The 15,584-nt window shown below is 40.1% G+C and overlaps 1 protein-coding gene across 8 annotated transcripts in view; it reads right to left on the bottom strand.

Annotated features, from left to right (window-relative positions):
• Nucleotides 1-1,365: 1,365 nt before the first annotated feature.
• Nucleotides 1,366-15,584, bottom strand: part of Mi-2 (chromodomain-helicase-DNA-binding protein Mi-2 homolog) — a 71,245-nt gene continuing 57,026 nt past the window's right edge. For all 8 annotated transcript variants that reach the window (XM_089234929.1, XM_089234933.1, XM_089234934.1 and 5 more), the window contains 4 exons: nucleotides 3,627-3,743; nucleotides 3,454-3,522; nucleotides 3,293-3,342; nucleotides 1,366-1,469 (listed from right to left, as the gene is read on the bottom strand). In XM_089234929.1, the coding sequence (XP_089091055.1) occupies nucleotides 3,296-3,342; nucleotides 3,454-3,522; nucleotides 3,627-3,743 (233 nt within the window). In that variant the 3' untranslated portion in view covers nucleotides 1,366-1,469; nucleotides 3,293-3,295. The remainder of the gene's footprint in view (nucleotides 1,470-3,292; nucleotides 3,343-3,453; nucleotides 3,523-3,626; nucleotides 3,744-15,584) is intronic.

The raw sequence follows: 15,584 nt of genomic DNA, 5'->3' as shown, positions 1-15,584 counted from the left end.
AAGTGACGTTACAGGAACCATTGTTTCCATCGCACATGGCGCATGTTGTGAGAAAAATGATTTTTTTTTTTTGAATTCGAGATAATATAAAACAAAAAAACAATCATGAACATGAAGATTTTCCTCTCTTTATATATATCGTTACAAACAGTTCGTGTTGGTGGGTGGTTGTTCAAAATGACAGCACAAATACGATATAATTATGTATAAATAAATAATTGTACAACATGAGAGAGGGGGGGGGGAAATTAAAAAAAAAGTGTGACATGCAGTCTCGAATGAAGCCTTAAGAACCACACGGAGAGCGCACATGCGTGTGTGTGTTGTTCCAACATATTTAATCGTTACTCGGCAACCTAATTTACACATGGGGGAAGAGATGAGTTCAGTCACACTTCATCATGTTCGCTCTGCATGTGGACATTAATGGAATTTTTCGGTCAAAAGACACACACACATACATTTATACACGTGGTTTGGTTGGTTTTTGTGGTATGTAATTCAAATATTCATGTGTACTATGTAATTCGCGAGCGAGTTCTAGCTCTTCTCCCTAAATTGCACCGGGCTAAATAGCGAGATGATATGAAAGTACGGCCACGTACATTGTATACACAAACACGCACAAACTAAAAAAAAAAAAACAATGTTGCAGATGTTTTATATTATATATAATATTTATATTTAGTATACATATATTTAATTAATTTATTCTTTTTTTTAAAAAAAAAACGAGAAAGAAAACATTGCACACTTCTCTACGAATGCTGACCTAAATGTCGCGCTACTGATTAGAGAGGAACTGTGTTTATTTTTTATTTTCTCATTCTTACATTTGTCCAACACCTGGCCAACCAATTACGGACAATTCATTTGCTTTTCTTGTTTGGAAAAAGCATTTCGAAATGGCTTTCTCTCGAAACCGTTACAAATCCATTTTCTGATTAAAACGAGGTTTATGATTGGATGCGACTCGTGGGTGAGTGGGAAGCGGTTATGATTCATCGAAGCTTTTGATTGGATAGCTGACAGAAAACGGTTATGATTCGTCGAAGCATTTGCCAATCAAAATTTGTTGGAATTCTATCGATTCTTATTGGATAGAATGTAAGAGTCAGTTGCTGACGACATTATGAATAATGAATTGATTTAGGGTAGCACATTTTTTTTTTAAGGGGAGCTGAACAAATTTTTAATGGCGTTTGTGATAGAAGGGGGAGTTTTCTTTTTTTGTTGATGAAATGATTAAATCAAAAAACACTGTTTTCCCGATAAAAGTCCACAATTTTAAATGTGTTTTGAAGGGATTGAAATGTATTTTTGCATTTTGTAGACGAAAAATGTTTCAGTTGCAGTTTTTTCTTCATTGGAGAGAGAGATTAGAGCAGAAAAGAACCGAAAAAAAAAGCTTGCTTCTCGTGTACAATGTTCTCTGTCCATTTCCTGCCCATTCTAAAAAAAAACATATCCTGAAAGGAAACAAAAAATAGAATTATAATCTCATTTATAAATTTTAAAATGAAGATTTCCTTTTTTTAGCTTAATATAGCTTACTATTACTGGCCCCGTTGCCTGTTTTGAACTTGACTATTTCGGTGACCTATTTTTATTTCACCGCATTGATGACGGCATAAGCGTTAAAATGGGGGCTCTCAGTACTGTACCTCGAGGCCACATAATTTAACTCTACAAGATTCATCGAAAGACTGGTTATTTGTGGAGATGAAGATTACAAGGAAGAAAATTCATCACTGCCCCCACGGGGACTCGAACCCGGTCTCTCGCTTGCCGGACGAGTGCTCTACCATCTAAGCTATGGAAGCAGATAGAATATTTCAACCTTGGAGCGTATATATATGTTGAAAGGCACCGTACATGGACGGCGTCAACAATCAACTAATAGCTCGTGAATGACAAAGGCCAACCAGATGGCCATATGCATATAGAAACGTCCTCTCCACTTGTCAATACAAGATTCATCGAAAGACTGGTTATTTGTGGAGATGAAGATTACAAGGAAGAAAATTCATCACTGCCCCCACGGGGACTCGAACCCCGGTCTCTCGCTTGCCGTGGGGGCAGTGATGAATTTTCTTCCTTGTAATCTTCATCTCCACAAATAACCAGTCTTTCGATGAATCTTGTATTGACAAGTGGAGAGGACGTTTCTATATGTAATTTAACTCTGTTGGGAGGGGAAGCTGTGGGTCCCAGTATCTGATAAATAAAAAATGCAATTTACGTTCCCACAAGTTGGTGTTAGACAATCTTATACTGGCAAATGTTTTCCTCGTATCAGCCCCGCTGAACAACAGGCACCAATTTCACCCTCTATTAAGAGTAATTGATTGACTCGATGTCTTATTGTCTCAGTGAAATATGATCATGTTTGTCGCATAATTTTACAGCAGGTATGGAGTACTACTCCACTGAGGTTAACCTAACCAAGAAACTTTTTCATAATATCGGAATGAAATTCATCTTTTACTCCCCTGTCATCTGCAGGAAATGCAACTTTTTTAAAAATTTGCGAATGTGGCGTGCTTTCAGAATAAAATTGTTCAATAATTTAATTTTGAGTAGCTTTCCTTGTGTGTTCAAAGTTTTCTAATTTTTTCGTAACTTATTTTAAGTTTTTAATCTCTTCAAACCTGAGTCAAAACTAACCATCAATTTTTTTTCCAGATTAATTTGCATTATTGTATATCAAAATGCTCTTTAAAAAAAGAAAAAAAAATCATTAATTCATTGATTTGGGTCGATATCTTTACTATCATTTGCGTTAGGTACCCCTACGTCAGGGCCGAAACTAGGATTATTGCCGCCCATGGTTTTCCCTCCCACACAACTTAAAAGTTCGATAATTTTATAATGGCGTTTTTCGTTCCTACCTAAACCTGCCACCCCCTAAATTTTTCGGCCCCTGGGCATTCCCCCCCTAAGTTCCGGCCCTGCCTGACGCATACCTCGTCTTAAACTTGAAAAAAGAATCATTAAAACCAAGGGTGTAGGAAGTGTTTCGAATCTGTGGGCACTCGTATTAGGTTTCACCACGTAGGAAAGTTTGATTTCTAAATCAATTGAGGGGATACTCGAACCCGTTCTACAAGTTTCCGTGGGTGCTTGAGAACCCCAGGCTCCGACGCCACTGATTAAAACCATTGAAAACCGTTAAAAATGAAGGAGCGAAGAGGTTATTGCACTTGTACGTGCACGCGTTTGCAATAAGTATAGTGACATTTGGTCCTTAAAAGGTCTTCTAATTTTATATACGAGTTTTAATTAAACTTACATTTTACAGTAGACACTCTGGACTTGGAGGACTGCTCCACTGAGGTTGTCCTGAAAAATATATATAATTTCAGTACTTTTGTTTTAAATTACTTTACAACTTCATTCCAAATTTAATGTACGAGAGGGAAAAGTTATTTTCTTTTTCAAAAGCTTTCGAACCTTTCGAATTTCCATTCGATGGCAGATTCATTCCTTGGTGTGAATGATTAGGGGAAGAAAACTGGTTGCCTACGAGAATGAGAAAAATATATACATTGCAATATATATTACATTTGTTGATATATTTTCTAGTGATGTACAGAAATAATTTAAATATAATGAAGGTAATTTACCTCCTGGAAACATGTTTTGCGGCAAGAGACCTTGTGGAACATTGAACTGGCTTCTGTTTTGAGATGAGAACGTGGAGCTGTGATAATGCGAATTTCCTCCGTTCGAAGAGTTGTACCCTGTGTGCGGAAATGAAAAAAAAATCACTTTATTGTTCTTATTTCATATATAGAAATGGAAATGCTATTATTGAACACAAAAATATCTATCAACCATATCAAATAAACATTCCTCTGAGGCACTTTCAATGATTCGGCACATGCCGGAAAATGTTGTGTGTATTTTCCCTTTTTTCGTATTTATGTATGTCCGAGGTGGACTTGTCATGTGTCCGAAATGCTGTCATCCCTCTTTTAAATTTGAAGTAGCAGATGAATATGAGTTTTTGTTGTGGGGGGGTCTGCCTGCTCTACTATCGTGGCATTTTTTCTTTTCAAATTGGAAGTCGAATAGGTACTGGTGCCTCGACTTTGGAAAACCGCAGAAAAGGAACTTCAGCCAACCACTACTTAGCAGAGGCAGTACTTACTGAGCACATAACACACATACGTTAGACCAGGGGTTTCCAACGTAGAGTTTCTCGCGGAACCCATGATAGTTATTAGGCTATTCAGCGGAACCCTGAAGCTGTTCTATACGGAACTCAAGCAAATTTTTGAATATTTATCCAAAAAAAAAGTTTGTCCCCCCTACTGCCGTCTCAACATCATCATAGTCCCAGGACAAAACGAAAGAAAGCGACACACTAGAAAGATATGTACCACCTCTTGATCAGGGGCGTACGCAGGATCCACTTTTGAAGGGGGCACAGAAGGCTTGGGGGTGTGCAAAAATTTTCTTCCCAAGAAATTTTGAGTTACCACCCTCCAAAAAAAAAATTAAAATTAATAGAAATCGATTTAAATCTATATGTATAAAATTGATTTTCTGTATTCTTTTTATTTCCTGTCTGTGTGTGTGTGTGTTCTCTATACAAATCTGAAATTTTAGATCGATCGTCACCAAATTTTGCATATATACCAAATGGGACCCGACCTGAACGATAAGCTACTTTAAAATTTTGTCAGAGCAGGGCAAGTGCCCCAAATGGGCAAAAAAACTGTCAGGTAACAATGGTTTTTTTCGCCTCAACAATCACTTTCCGAACGTTTACTTTGGTGGTTACCGTGGTTCCCTAGCAATGCGTTTCAGACGTGTTTTATGCCTTTACAATGGTTTGTCACTTCTCTAATCCTGTTACCATATATGTATAATAGTTTATGCCTTTATAATGGTTGGCCACATTTTCAATACTCCCGGTAATGAGGCGTTTTGAATGACGTCGTAATCATCATCAGCATCGCTTTGATGGTCAGGAAAAGGGTGATCCTCATAGAAATCAGTGTTAAAATTGCCGATTTTACTGTAGAAATGCGAAAATTTGTTGGTGTTTTCTGTCACATCAATAATTTAAAAAATTGTATAGAATTCTCGATTTTTGAAACATTGAGTTCGCTTAGAGATATACGAAGCCCAGGAGATAAAATATGGCGTAATTAGCCGGACCTACTTTTGAGTTGGGTATTCATGCAATAACATTGATTTCAACTTTTTATTTATATCTTCTCAAGCATGAAAATTAAGTTCTCTGTATTGTCTTTTAATATAGTTTAGGTTGCTTTAAAATTAATTATGGGCCCGTAAAAAATGCATCGAAAAAATTCCACAGCTTTAATTAAGCATTTTTGGAAGCAGAAACAGGCAGATGGATAACTTGAAGTTCGGGGGGGGGGGATCGAAATACCTAGCGCCCCTTAAAAAAGGGGGAAAAAAATATTCGTTCCTATGTTTCTTTAAATCTGGATTTGTTTATTTCATGAAGTCGCCATATTGGTTAACTTAGACACGGTTTGCATGTCCGTCAAAGAAAGAGGGAGATACAATATGATCCAAACAGCCTCACTGAAGAAAACCCGGGCAGCGCCGGGTATTATAGCTAGTAGCACACAAAAGGTATTTTCTCTTTCGATGCTTTAATTTTTTTTACCGAATCTTTTTAGTTTTCGGTCGGCTTGGGAGAGGAGGGCACGGTGCTTGATGGAGGAAGAGATTTTGCCAGATTCTGTAATAAACTACTCCAGGGATGTCTTAACACATAGGTCTGCCAAACACGGCCCGGAGGGCCTTCTCTGGTTTGTCACTCCACGATAACGGGATCAGGTGCTATGATAAAGCAGGTGCTGCTTGTTTTTCCCGTGGAAATTCGAGCAGTTGACAAGGACTATATAATTTTTAGTGCCCTCCGATGAGGGCCAACCTCAGGAGTTGGATTTATAGTTTTTTGGCCTGTGGGCTATACAAATTTTCCACCATTCACGTCTAGTTTTTTTGACTACTCATTCCTCCTATATATATATATACCGTAATATTCCCTCCGTACCGTAAATATGTCTCTGCGTCACTATCTTTCGTTGTTCGCATGCTCTCACTCACACCCTCTAAGTCACTGTTTTCATATCTTGCTCATCGGGTCACTCACATGCTTGCACATTCTCTAGGTTAGTCCTGTAAGTGGTCTGGAATTTTTTTTTTTTTTGAATGGCACATTACCTCGTTTAAATTCAAAACAAAGAACAGCTTTGTGAATATCGGTAACAAGAAAGTTTTCTTCTTTGAAAGCTCTCCGGGATTTTTAAGGGTTCCGTGGTGATTGATCACGCGGAATCCCAAAAAAAACTGTCACGGAACCGTCCAGGGTTCCGCGGAACACAAGTTGGAAACTCGTGCGTTTGACTGATATACGTGTACTATAATCTCTTCCAATAACTGAGGTTAGACACAGTTATGAACACTTTTGGTTTTTATCGCGCGCAAAGTTTGACCATTCACACATCAATAACTACTGGCTCGAATAGGCAGACCATATTTCCCCGAGAAAAACGTAGAAATTGGTATCGCAAATACGGGAAAATACAAAACGTTATCACCGAAAAGGTTGACAAAAGTAAGCAAAGACGCCAATAGAGCCAAAGCTTAAATAGATTTAAAAGAAATTGCTATAATGGGACGAGAAATAAACCTTTACCCCCAAATCACATTGAAATACAGTAAATTTGAACGTTTTTCTTCAATTTTGAACTCATGGATATTTTCGTCAAAACTTTCGAATCATAATGGTTCATTTTAGTATAAAGGACATTCACAACCATAAAGAAGGAATTATCACCATCGCGCGTTCGTATTAGGTGTTATCGTTAAAGTTGGATTGCAAATGGTTGCTAATTCAACCAAAAAAAAAAAAAACGGGAAGTATGGCAAGAGAATTTAGTTCATAGATTTTATAGTTTTGTTTTATATTATACTGTAAGAGAGAGGATTTTTACATATACAGACGCCACATTCATCATCAGCATCACTTTGGGGGACAGACGCAGGAATTTTCCCCCATGGAAATCAATGTTAAAAGTGCCGATTTCACTGAAAGTACTTTGATCGATGCTTTGAACAAAAGAAAAGTCGGGAATCCCCAGCACAACACCCATAATGAAAAAAAAGAAATCGATTTCATTTCTACGTTTCTTTAATGTAGAAATGCTTCTACGGAAATCGCCGTGTTGATTACCTTGGATACGGTTTGTATGTCACTCAAACCTTTGGCCGAAGGAGGGGAAAATATCACCTGCTCCAAAAAAGCCCCATAATGTTAGACACATACATCGTAATGAAATATATATACAGCTTTGTTCTGTATTTCCTCCATGAGTGCAGTGAGGGTACCTGATTTCTCAAAACTTGGAAGTGAGGACGGCATTAACTCACACAACATACATCTATTTACAACAGATGGCGCTAGGTGTACCAACAAAGAACAGATTGATGATTTCCTCTACTGAAACAAAGCATCTTTAAATGTGTTCAGTATTTTGGATTTTTTTTTTTTTTTCATTGGATGCTTCAAAAGTGGGAATATTTATTATAAGAATCGCCTGAGGGATGTTTGACCCATTTCGTTGTTTCTGAATGGAAGAAAGAAGATTGAATGGAATCCTATAGGGCTGTCGTGACGTATGGCCAGGGATCTCGGGTGCGTAGGGGTATAATTTTGAGAAGTGTAGTATAAGTAGAAGGGGGGGGGGGGTTCAAGAATATTCCTGGACCTCAACCATTGGCGAACGCAGGGGGGGGGTTCTAACCGCCCCCTTTGCGTTCGCCAATGGTTGAGGTCCGGGGGGGGCGGTTAGAACCGCACCCCCCCCCCTTGAGCCAAGATTATTTTGCAGGAAAAAAAGGTAAACCCTCCCCTCAGAAGGAGAAAAAAATCTGAAAACCCCCTCTCGAGAAAATTCTGCGTACGCCTATGACCTCAACAATGACTTTTGGTTATCGTTGTTCCCTAACAACGGCTTGCAAAAAATTGCAAGTGTGCCACAGACCAGGGCTGTAACTAGGATTTTTGCCACCCGGGGCAAACATTATTTTTCCGCCCCCACAACTTTAAAATTCAATAATTTTGTAATGGTGTCCTTTATTTCCACCTAAAACTACCGCCCCTTAAAATTTGCCACCTGGGGCAATCCCCCCCCCCTCCCCAGTTACGGCCCAGCCCCCCAAACACTTGAATAAATGGGGGGGAACTGTCGGGGCTAGAGATCCGATTATCTGCCCAGGGCCGCAACTAGATGCTCATTCAGCCGAGTAAGCAAGCATTATGCCTCGTGTAATTTAGAATAATTTTTAAAAATGGATTTAGCGTCTCCACTGGTTCAACGCCCGGGGCACTAGATCCACTCGCATCATTCTCGTGGCTTGGGGAGGGGGGTCCTGTGAAAACTCCAGGCCAGAGGGTTCGATGTCTGGATTTTTGGAGGTCTAGTACAAAATTTTAAACTGTTTGCTTTGATAACGTTAATAACATTAAAATAAAAATGCAGTCAATATATATTTTTTATACCGTTTTTGTGACCCCTAAAATTCAGGGACCTTCGTCCGGCAATGATTACAGCTGGTTAATGCGATAAAAATGAACAACGCAAAGCTTTGTGGATTAAACATGGCAAACATGAAATTAATTCATACTTATATATTACAGTGTCGTAACTGAACCGCGGGGAACTGGCCCCGAGCCGAATGAGGGGGGGGGGGCCCACAACGTTTACATTTGTTTTGCCTAATAATAAACCTTTCAAGAGGAGGGCCCCAAGGAAAAGTCAGAGAAGACGCACTACGGCCCTGCATAATTAACCTCTTTTTTTAAAAGTTGAAAAATATTTTCAATTCTTTGTTTCAGTCATGGACGGGGATACGGGGGAGCGTGGGGGTGGGGTAGCCCCCCCCCCCAGCGTCAAAGGTGGAGTCGACTGATCTAGTATATATATATATATATATATGTTAATTGGCATTATCATCATCATCGTGCCCCCAGACTTCCAAGTCTATCTTCGCCTATGGTTTCAGTAAAAAAAAACCAAAAGATATCAAGTCAGCTTTGTTTAAAGTGCGAGAAAAGACGGAACTTCTTTTTTTTCATGAAAAGAAAGGGGGGTCAAATAGTCAAAATGTACGAAAAAGTCCCGGGAAATGCACGTGATATGGTCATTGTTTCAGAAATTCCAACGAATGACGTTACAGCCATCTATTGATGATAATTTGAAATCATGTGAGGAAAATAAACTTTGAAGATTCAGATTTGAAACGTTAGCTGTTATCTTGTGACGAGTGAAAAAACTGATTCACAGCTTTTAAATCTCTCTCGAATGAATATGAATAGGTGGACGCACAAAACAAGTTCAGTTTTGGGAACGCGGTGAATTCAAACCTATTTTGCATGACAGCGCCGTTATTTGATCATTCTTCAACCGCCCTGCTGCAACCTGCTACCGGGCCATGAGCGGTTCAGTTTCATTTATTTCTCATCAGTCGTGTGTATGACCGGGCCTTCCACTCACAAAAAAGCCTTCAACTGAAGAACAGCAGGAAAAAGTGAGACTAAAACTCGGAGAATCCCCATCTAGTCCATACTTACCCATAAAACAACTCTTATTAACCCATTAGCTGCCACGATTCCCCATTTGGGGATTTTGGAATTTTACGTGCTTTACGTTTACCACTTTGTCATATATATAATTTATCCAGCCAAAAATTAAAAAAAAATAAAAAAAATTGGCAGTTAATGGGTTAATTCAGGGACGCATCGGCAGAACCTGTTACTCGCATAGGCAAACGGGGCACGCACCCAGAAAATTTCAAGAACACAAAATTGGCTCTCTTTTGTATTTCAGGCACGGTTCACATGCCCCCCCCCCCACACTAGAATAAATTCGTACTTGACCATGCACCTCGTGTCTGAAATTTACCTTCCTCCCTCTTTATGGAGGTTAGTTCCGGCAGTGGCCTGTCATACAATCGTTAAATAGGTTATATAGGAGGTCGTGAACAGGCTGGCTAGCCCCCAGCATATTTTGGAATAGGTAATCATGCTGGGAAATTGACTGAAATGGTCAAAACATCTGTTGGCAACAATGGCTTGTGGGTCTCATTTACTCTGGTACCATGGAACCCAAACAATGCGTTTTAGAGAGGTTTACCCCCATGGCTGGGATCTTTCACGGGCCCTTTTATGAATTTATAACGTGAAAAAACAAAACAAAAAAAAGATGATAATCGTCATCATTTGACAGGCCCTTTCAGCCCCTCCCCCCTTGTGGGGTCCATGGTTTATCCCTCTTTGCAATGGTTTGTAACCTTTTTAATGCTCCTAGAATATGGAGAAAAAACGGCCAGCATCGGGTATTTGGTGTGACGATATTCCCCAGTTGTACAGCAAGCTTTCCATAATGATAATCTATCTATTGCAGCGGTTCTCAACTGGTGCTCCGCGGTGACTCGAGGAAAATAAAATGAATCGGTAGATTCGATAGATAAGTAAATAAGAGAGGAATACAAGATTCTTCCATAAAAATTATGTACAAAAAGGGCTCCTCGAGTTAAACAGGGCTCCGCCATAGAAATTACATACTGAAAAGGGCTCCGCGAGCCAAAAAAGGTTGAGAACCGCAGATCCATTGTATCTATTACAGTACTTTTCACCAAGGAGAGACACTTTTTTCTGAATATTACGCAGGTGAAATCGGAAAGAAAAAGGTCCACTGGTTCTCCCCCCGCCAGGACTTTTCTTTCGCAGTTCGGTATAACACTAGATATTCTTTAATACGATAAAGTAATACAATCGAATCCCGTTATAACGAACTCTAAGAGACCCAAGTAATCACTTCGTTAAAACGAAAAATTTCGTTGTAAAGCAATTCCCAGTCTTTGCATTGTTCCTATGCAAATTTATCTGGGGGAATTAGGAAAGTGTTCGTTTTTTAAAATGAGATTTTCGCTATAATGGTATTCGTTAAAACGGGATTCCACTGTACAAGGAGAGCCACAACTAGAAGCTCTTTCGGCCGGGGTAAGCCACGACCACCTAGATAACCGTGTTATATAGGAGGTCGTGGGTAAGCACGCATTTTGACGCCTTTCTCCCTTGTAATATTGAAGGAGATTAAAGTGTGAAATTCGCGCCCTGTGTGGGTCCGGCGCAGTCGACCTGCCTGCTCCCTCCTAATGGCTGCCCTGAATGCAAGTGATACTATATAATATTATGAACACAAAAAATTTCAAAATTAATTCTACGATTAATTTGAAAGTTATTTTGTTTTACTAAACACGCCCGCGGAAACCGCGATTCCATTCAAACCTCCTACGCTCGAGATGGGATTCATATGTCTCCTCTAGGCTTGAGTTGGACCGAGAAAAATTCTCATTCTTGATACTTATCTCCGGTCCCTTGAGCATCGTTATGCCGATTTCACGATAATTATATGTGACAAAATAGGAACCAATAATTCCTCCCCGATAGTGGGACTGACACAGGACTCCGGGACAATTATCATTTTTTCATGCTATAAATTCACTATAAAAGAGCCCGTGAAAAGTCTGGCTTGGAAGGCCCCTGGAATCACAAACGTAAAATATCACCATAAGCTTTCACTTTGTCTGAGGCGCTTATCTCTCTTTCCTCCCCTCCCCCACGTAAACAAGATTTTCCAATACAAAGGGGAACCTTCAAATAATGGACTGAAAAAAGTAAATACATCGAAGACCTATTCCGCAGGATGTGAAAAGTATCCATTAATGGGAGGTCCCACTGTATGTGCATTCACTAATGATATATTAAGTTATAGACTGGTCGTCCACAGGAAGCTATCACGAGAGGTGCATGCGCGAGACCGCTATAGCCGTTTCTGCTCCTAGTAGACGATCGGGTCTCCATTATTGTGACCACCTGAGTTTTCTAGCAAATGAGCTATGGCAGTACCGTAGCGGTGCAGATTTTTTTTAGGGCCTCTCTTTGAAAGGAGTTATGCAAAATATGTAAATTTTTGTGTGTAGGGGACATTTAGCTCAGTGCCCCGGCCAAGTTACGGGCCTGAGCTCATGGGCATTGCCGCCCCCCCCCCCCAGCATCAAAGGTGGAGTCAACTGATCTAATGTATATATGAATTGACATGACCCTGCCCCCCCCAGACTTCCAAGTCTATCCCCGCCTATGCCTGAGCTATGGCGACACTGCTCCAATTTCGGGAATGTAAATACAGTTAAAAAGCCTTTATAACGAGTAATTTTCAGGCGATTGTCAAAGAGCCAATGTTGCAAAACAAATTCGCTTATAACGAGAAGTCCGTTATAACGACAATTTTTCCCGTGATTGTAAGCTGTCGTTATAACGGACTACTTCTGTATTTGAACAGCGCTGATTCGAATGTTTCTAGGAGACCGACGGAAATTACACTGCTGGCCACCCAAATTGCAACACCAAGAAAGACAAGAGATATCGCAACAATATTTATTTTGTAGATAACATGTTGACCAAGCATCAAATGATTAAATTTATAGACTTCTGTGAAGTGTGGTTCCTGCCAAAATCATTAGCCAGAGTAGCCGCCATTGTTGGAGATCACCGTTGCCACACGCGTCGGCATTGATTCAAAGACTTTGGATGTGTTCTTGGGGTACAGCAGACCAAGCAGCTTCCGCGCGTTGCCAAAGTTGATCTGGTGTGGCAGCTGGGGATGTAATCTGGGTCAATCGTTGAGCAACCATGGACCACATGTTTTCTATCGGCGAAAGATCCGGAGAGCGAGCTGGCCAGGGAAGCAATTCAATCTGGCGATTGACGAAGAACCTTTGGACAATGCGTGCCACGTGTGGTCGCGCATTATCCTGTTGAAATATGGCTGTGGGCAAGCCCTGAAGGTAAGGAAGGACAACTGGCTCCAACACCTCGGAGATGTAGCGCTGGCTTTTTAAAGTACCGGCAATGCGTACTAGAGGAGTGCGAGAGTGATATCCAATACCGCCCCATACCATAATACCCGGTGCAGGACCAGTGTGGCGGTGCATAACGCAGCTGTTCAGCATCCTCTCTCCACGGTGTCTCCAGACTCGAATCCGACCATCGTGGTGTTGCAGACAGAAGCGTGACTCGTCAGTAAAGACAATTTCATTCCATTGTGCCGTCCACATCCTTCTTTCATCGCACCATTGGCGGCGGAGACGTCTGTGGTTCTGCGTCAAGGGTAGACGAAGCAATGGACGTCTTGCGGACAGACCACTCTGCTGTAAACGGCGTCGAATGGTACGCGCAGACACTGGATGATGCGGTACAGACTGAATGTGCTGTGCTATGGTTCGTGATGTGGCTGAGCGATCCGTCACTGCCATACGCCTGTCATCACGTGAAGTGGTGCACTGAGGTGGATGCGATCGAACACGTCGGTCCGTCGTACCCTCCTGCATCCAACAATCACATATCCGCATTACAGTTGTTTGGTTTCGTCCAACACGACTACCGATTTCCCTGAAAGATAATCCACAATCTCGGTAGGCCACTATCCTTCCTCTGTCGAACTCGGATACTTGATCAAAAGATGATCGCTGTTTTCTACGAGGCATAATTGATCGTTTTTTTGAAAAAACCACAAAAAAAAACACAATTGCCGTACTTCAAATCGTCGAAATCTCCAATCCTTAAATAGTGCTTTGAAGTGGCGCCACGGGCACGCGTGATCTGCGTCTGCGCTGAAATTCTAATCATTTGCATATCTCACCTCCGCTAATGCATGTTGTAAATTTCATATTATTTGCATGCTTCCTTCAGGGTGTTGCATTTACGGTGGCCAGCAGTGTAAAAAGAAAAATGTTTTGTATCAACCCTGTATCATAAAAAGTTCCAAATGATTTGTAAATTTCATAGAATAATTTAGTTGTTTGGTGCAACATTTCTACGCATTTTCGTGAAATAGCATCTTATATATAAATGTGAAAGTATGTCTGTTCCTTACATAAATCTACAGTTTTAGGCCGATCGTCGCCAGATTTTGCACATATACCAAACAGGTCCGGGATTGAACCGTAGGCTACTTTAAAAGTTCGTCAGAGCTGGGCAAATGTCCGAAAAACTGTCGGGCAACAGTGGTTTTGAAGCCTCAACAATTACTTCCGGAACATTTACTTTGGTTACCAACAATGCGTTTCAGACGTGAGTATATGCCTTTACAATGGTTTGTCACACCTTTAATTCCGTTATTATAACAGTTTATTCCTTTATAACGGTTTGTAACTTTTCCAATCCTCCCAGTAATTGAAAACCCGGGAAGAGCGCCGTTTATTTCTGCTAGCCTATATACAGGGTGTCCTGTAAGTGCTAATGCGGCCTTTATCTCATCAACCGCCCATCGCAGAAGTATAGTTTCAATTTAAAAAATGCTTAAAAGGCGTTTGAATAATATTCGCTGCACAAGCTGGACGTATGACGTCACTAAACAACTACGACGACAAAACTGGGAATAAAAATGTTTAACGCCAGCTGATGAACTGAATGCTTGCCTCAAATCATCAACACACTGGCACGAAGTTAAAAAATTATCATTATCCACCAACATGCGAGTTCAACTGAAAAATGACTCGGCACTGCGATCATTTTCGCGTCAGTTGATCAAACTTGGCAATGGAAGAATTCCCGTAGAGACCCAGTGTTTTGCTGACAAGGGGAGGGAGGGGGTCAAAAATGGCTGAAAATCTGCTTATGTAATACTTGAATGGCCCTTATCATAATTATCACTGAAGAAATGCCATTCACTTTAAAGCGCTTACAGTTCCCGATTCGTTTAGCTTTTGCCTGGACAATCAACAAAGCGCAAGGCCAGTCGTTAGCAGTGGCAGGTATCAACCTATTTGAGTCCTGTTTTTCACACGGACAGCTTTTCGTCACCTGTTGGTAATCCCAAAAATTTGTACATCTACACACCAGATGGAAAAACAAAAAATATTGTGTATCCACAAGTGATTGCCTGAAGTTTTTAATTAAAATATTTAAAAATAAAAGTAATTTTTTCTTACTTGATGCAGAAATTTTTTTCATTAAGAAATAATTAATAAGCTATACTTATATAAAATTTTTACGGGACGGGCAACGTCTCCGGGTATCAGATAGTGTGTATATATATATATTCACGAAGATATATTTTTCTAAAGCCGGGATTACACTATATAAGTTTGATAAAAGTTCTTGAAACTTTCAACCAACAAACGTATCGATTAAATTGGAACGAATGTAACCAACAGGGTATTGGTTTTATAAGTATTTTTAAAAGATCTTTTATCAAACATTTGTAGGGTGATCCCGGCCTTACAAGAATTTCAATTTCCATCACGTTTTTCGTTGATATATAAAATGCACTTTTCAACCAATTTCTTACGAAACTCATACAAAATTTGACACTATTCATGAGAGACACTGCAAAGAAATTTAACCACCAATTTAATATTCGATGAAAGCAATAAAATATATGTACAAGTATCAGTTTCTTCCAGAATTTGGTTACCAGATAATATATAGTGCAAATTGTAAAAAAAAAATCCAGTTGAACGTCGCG

The sequence above is a fragment of the Pholcus phalangioides genome, unplaced genomic scaffold (genome assembly GCF_987345545.1).
Source record: "Pholcus phalangioides strain wild (caught in Gottingen) unplaced genomic scaffold, Ppha-v1.0 ptg000008l_1, whole genome shotgun sequence".
Taxonomy (NCBI): domain Eukaryota; kingdom Metazoa; phylum Arthropoda; class Arachnida; order Araneae; family Pholcidae; genus Pholcus; species Pholcus phalangioides.
This window is presented reverse-complemented; position numbering and strand designations above follow the sequence as displayed.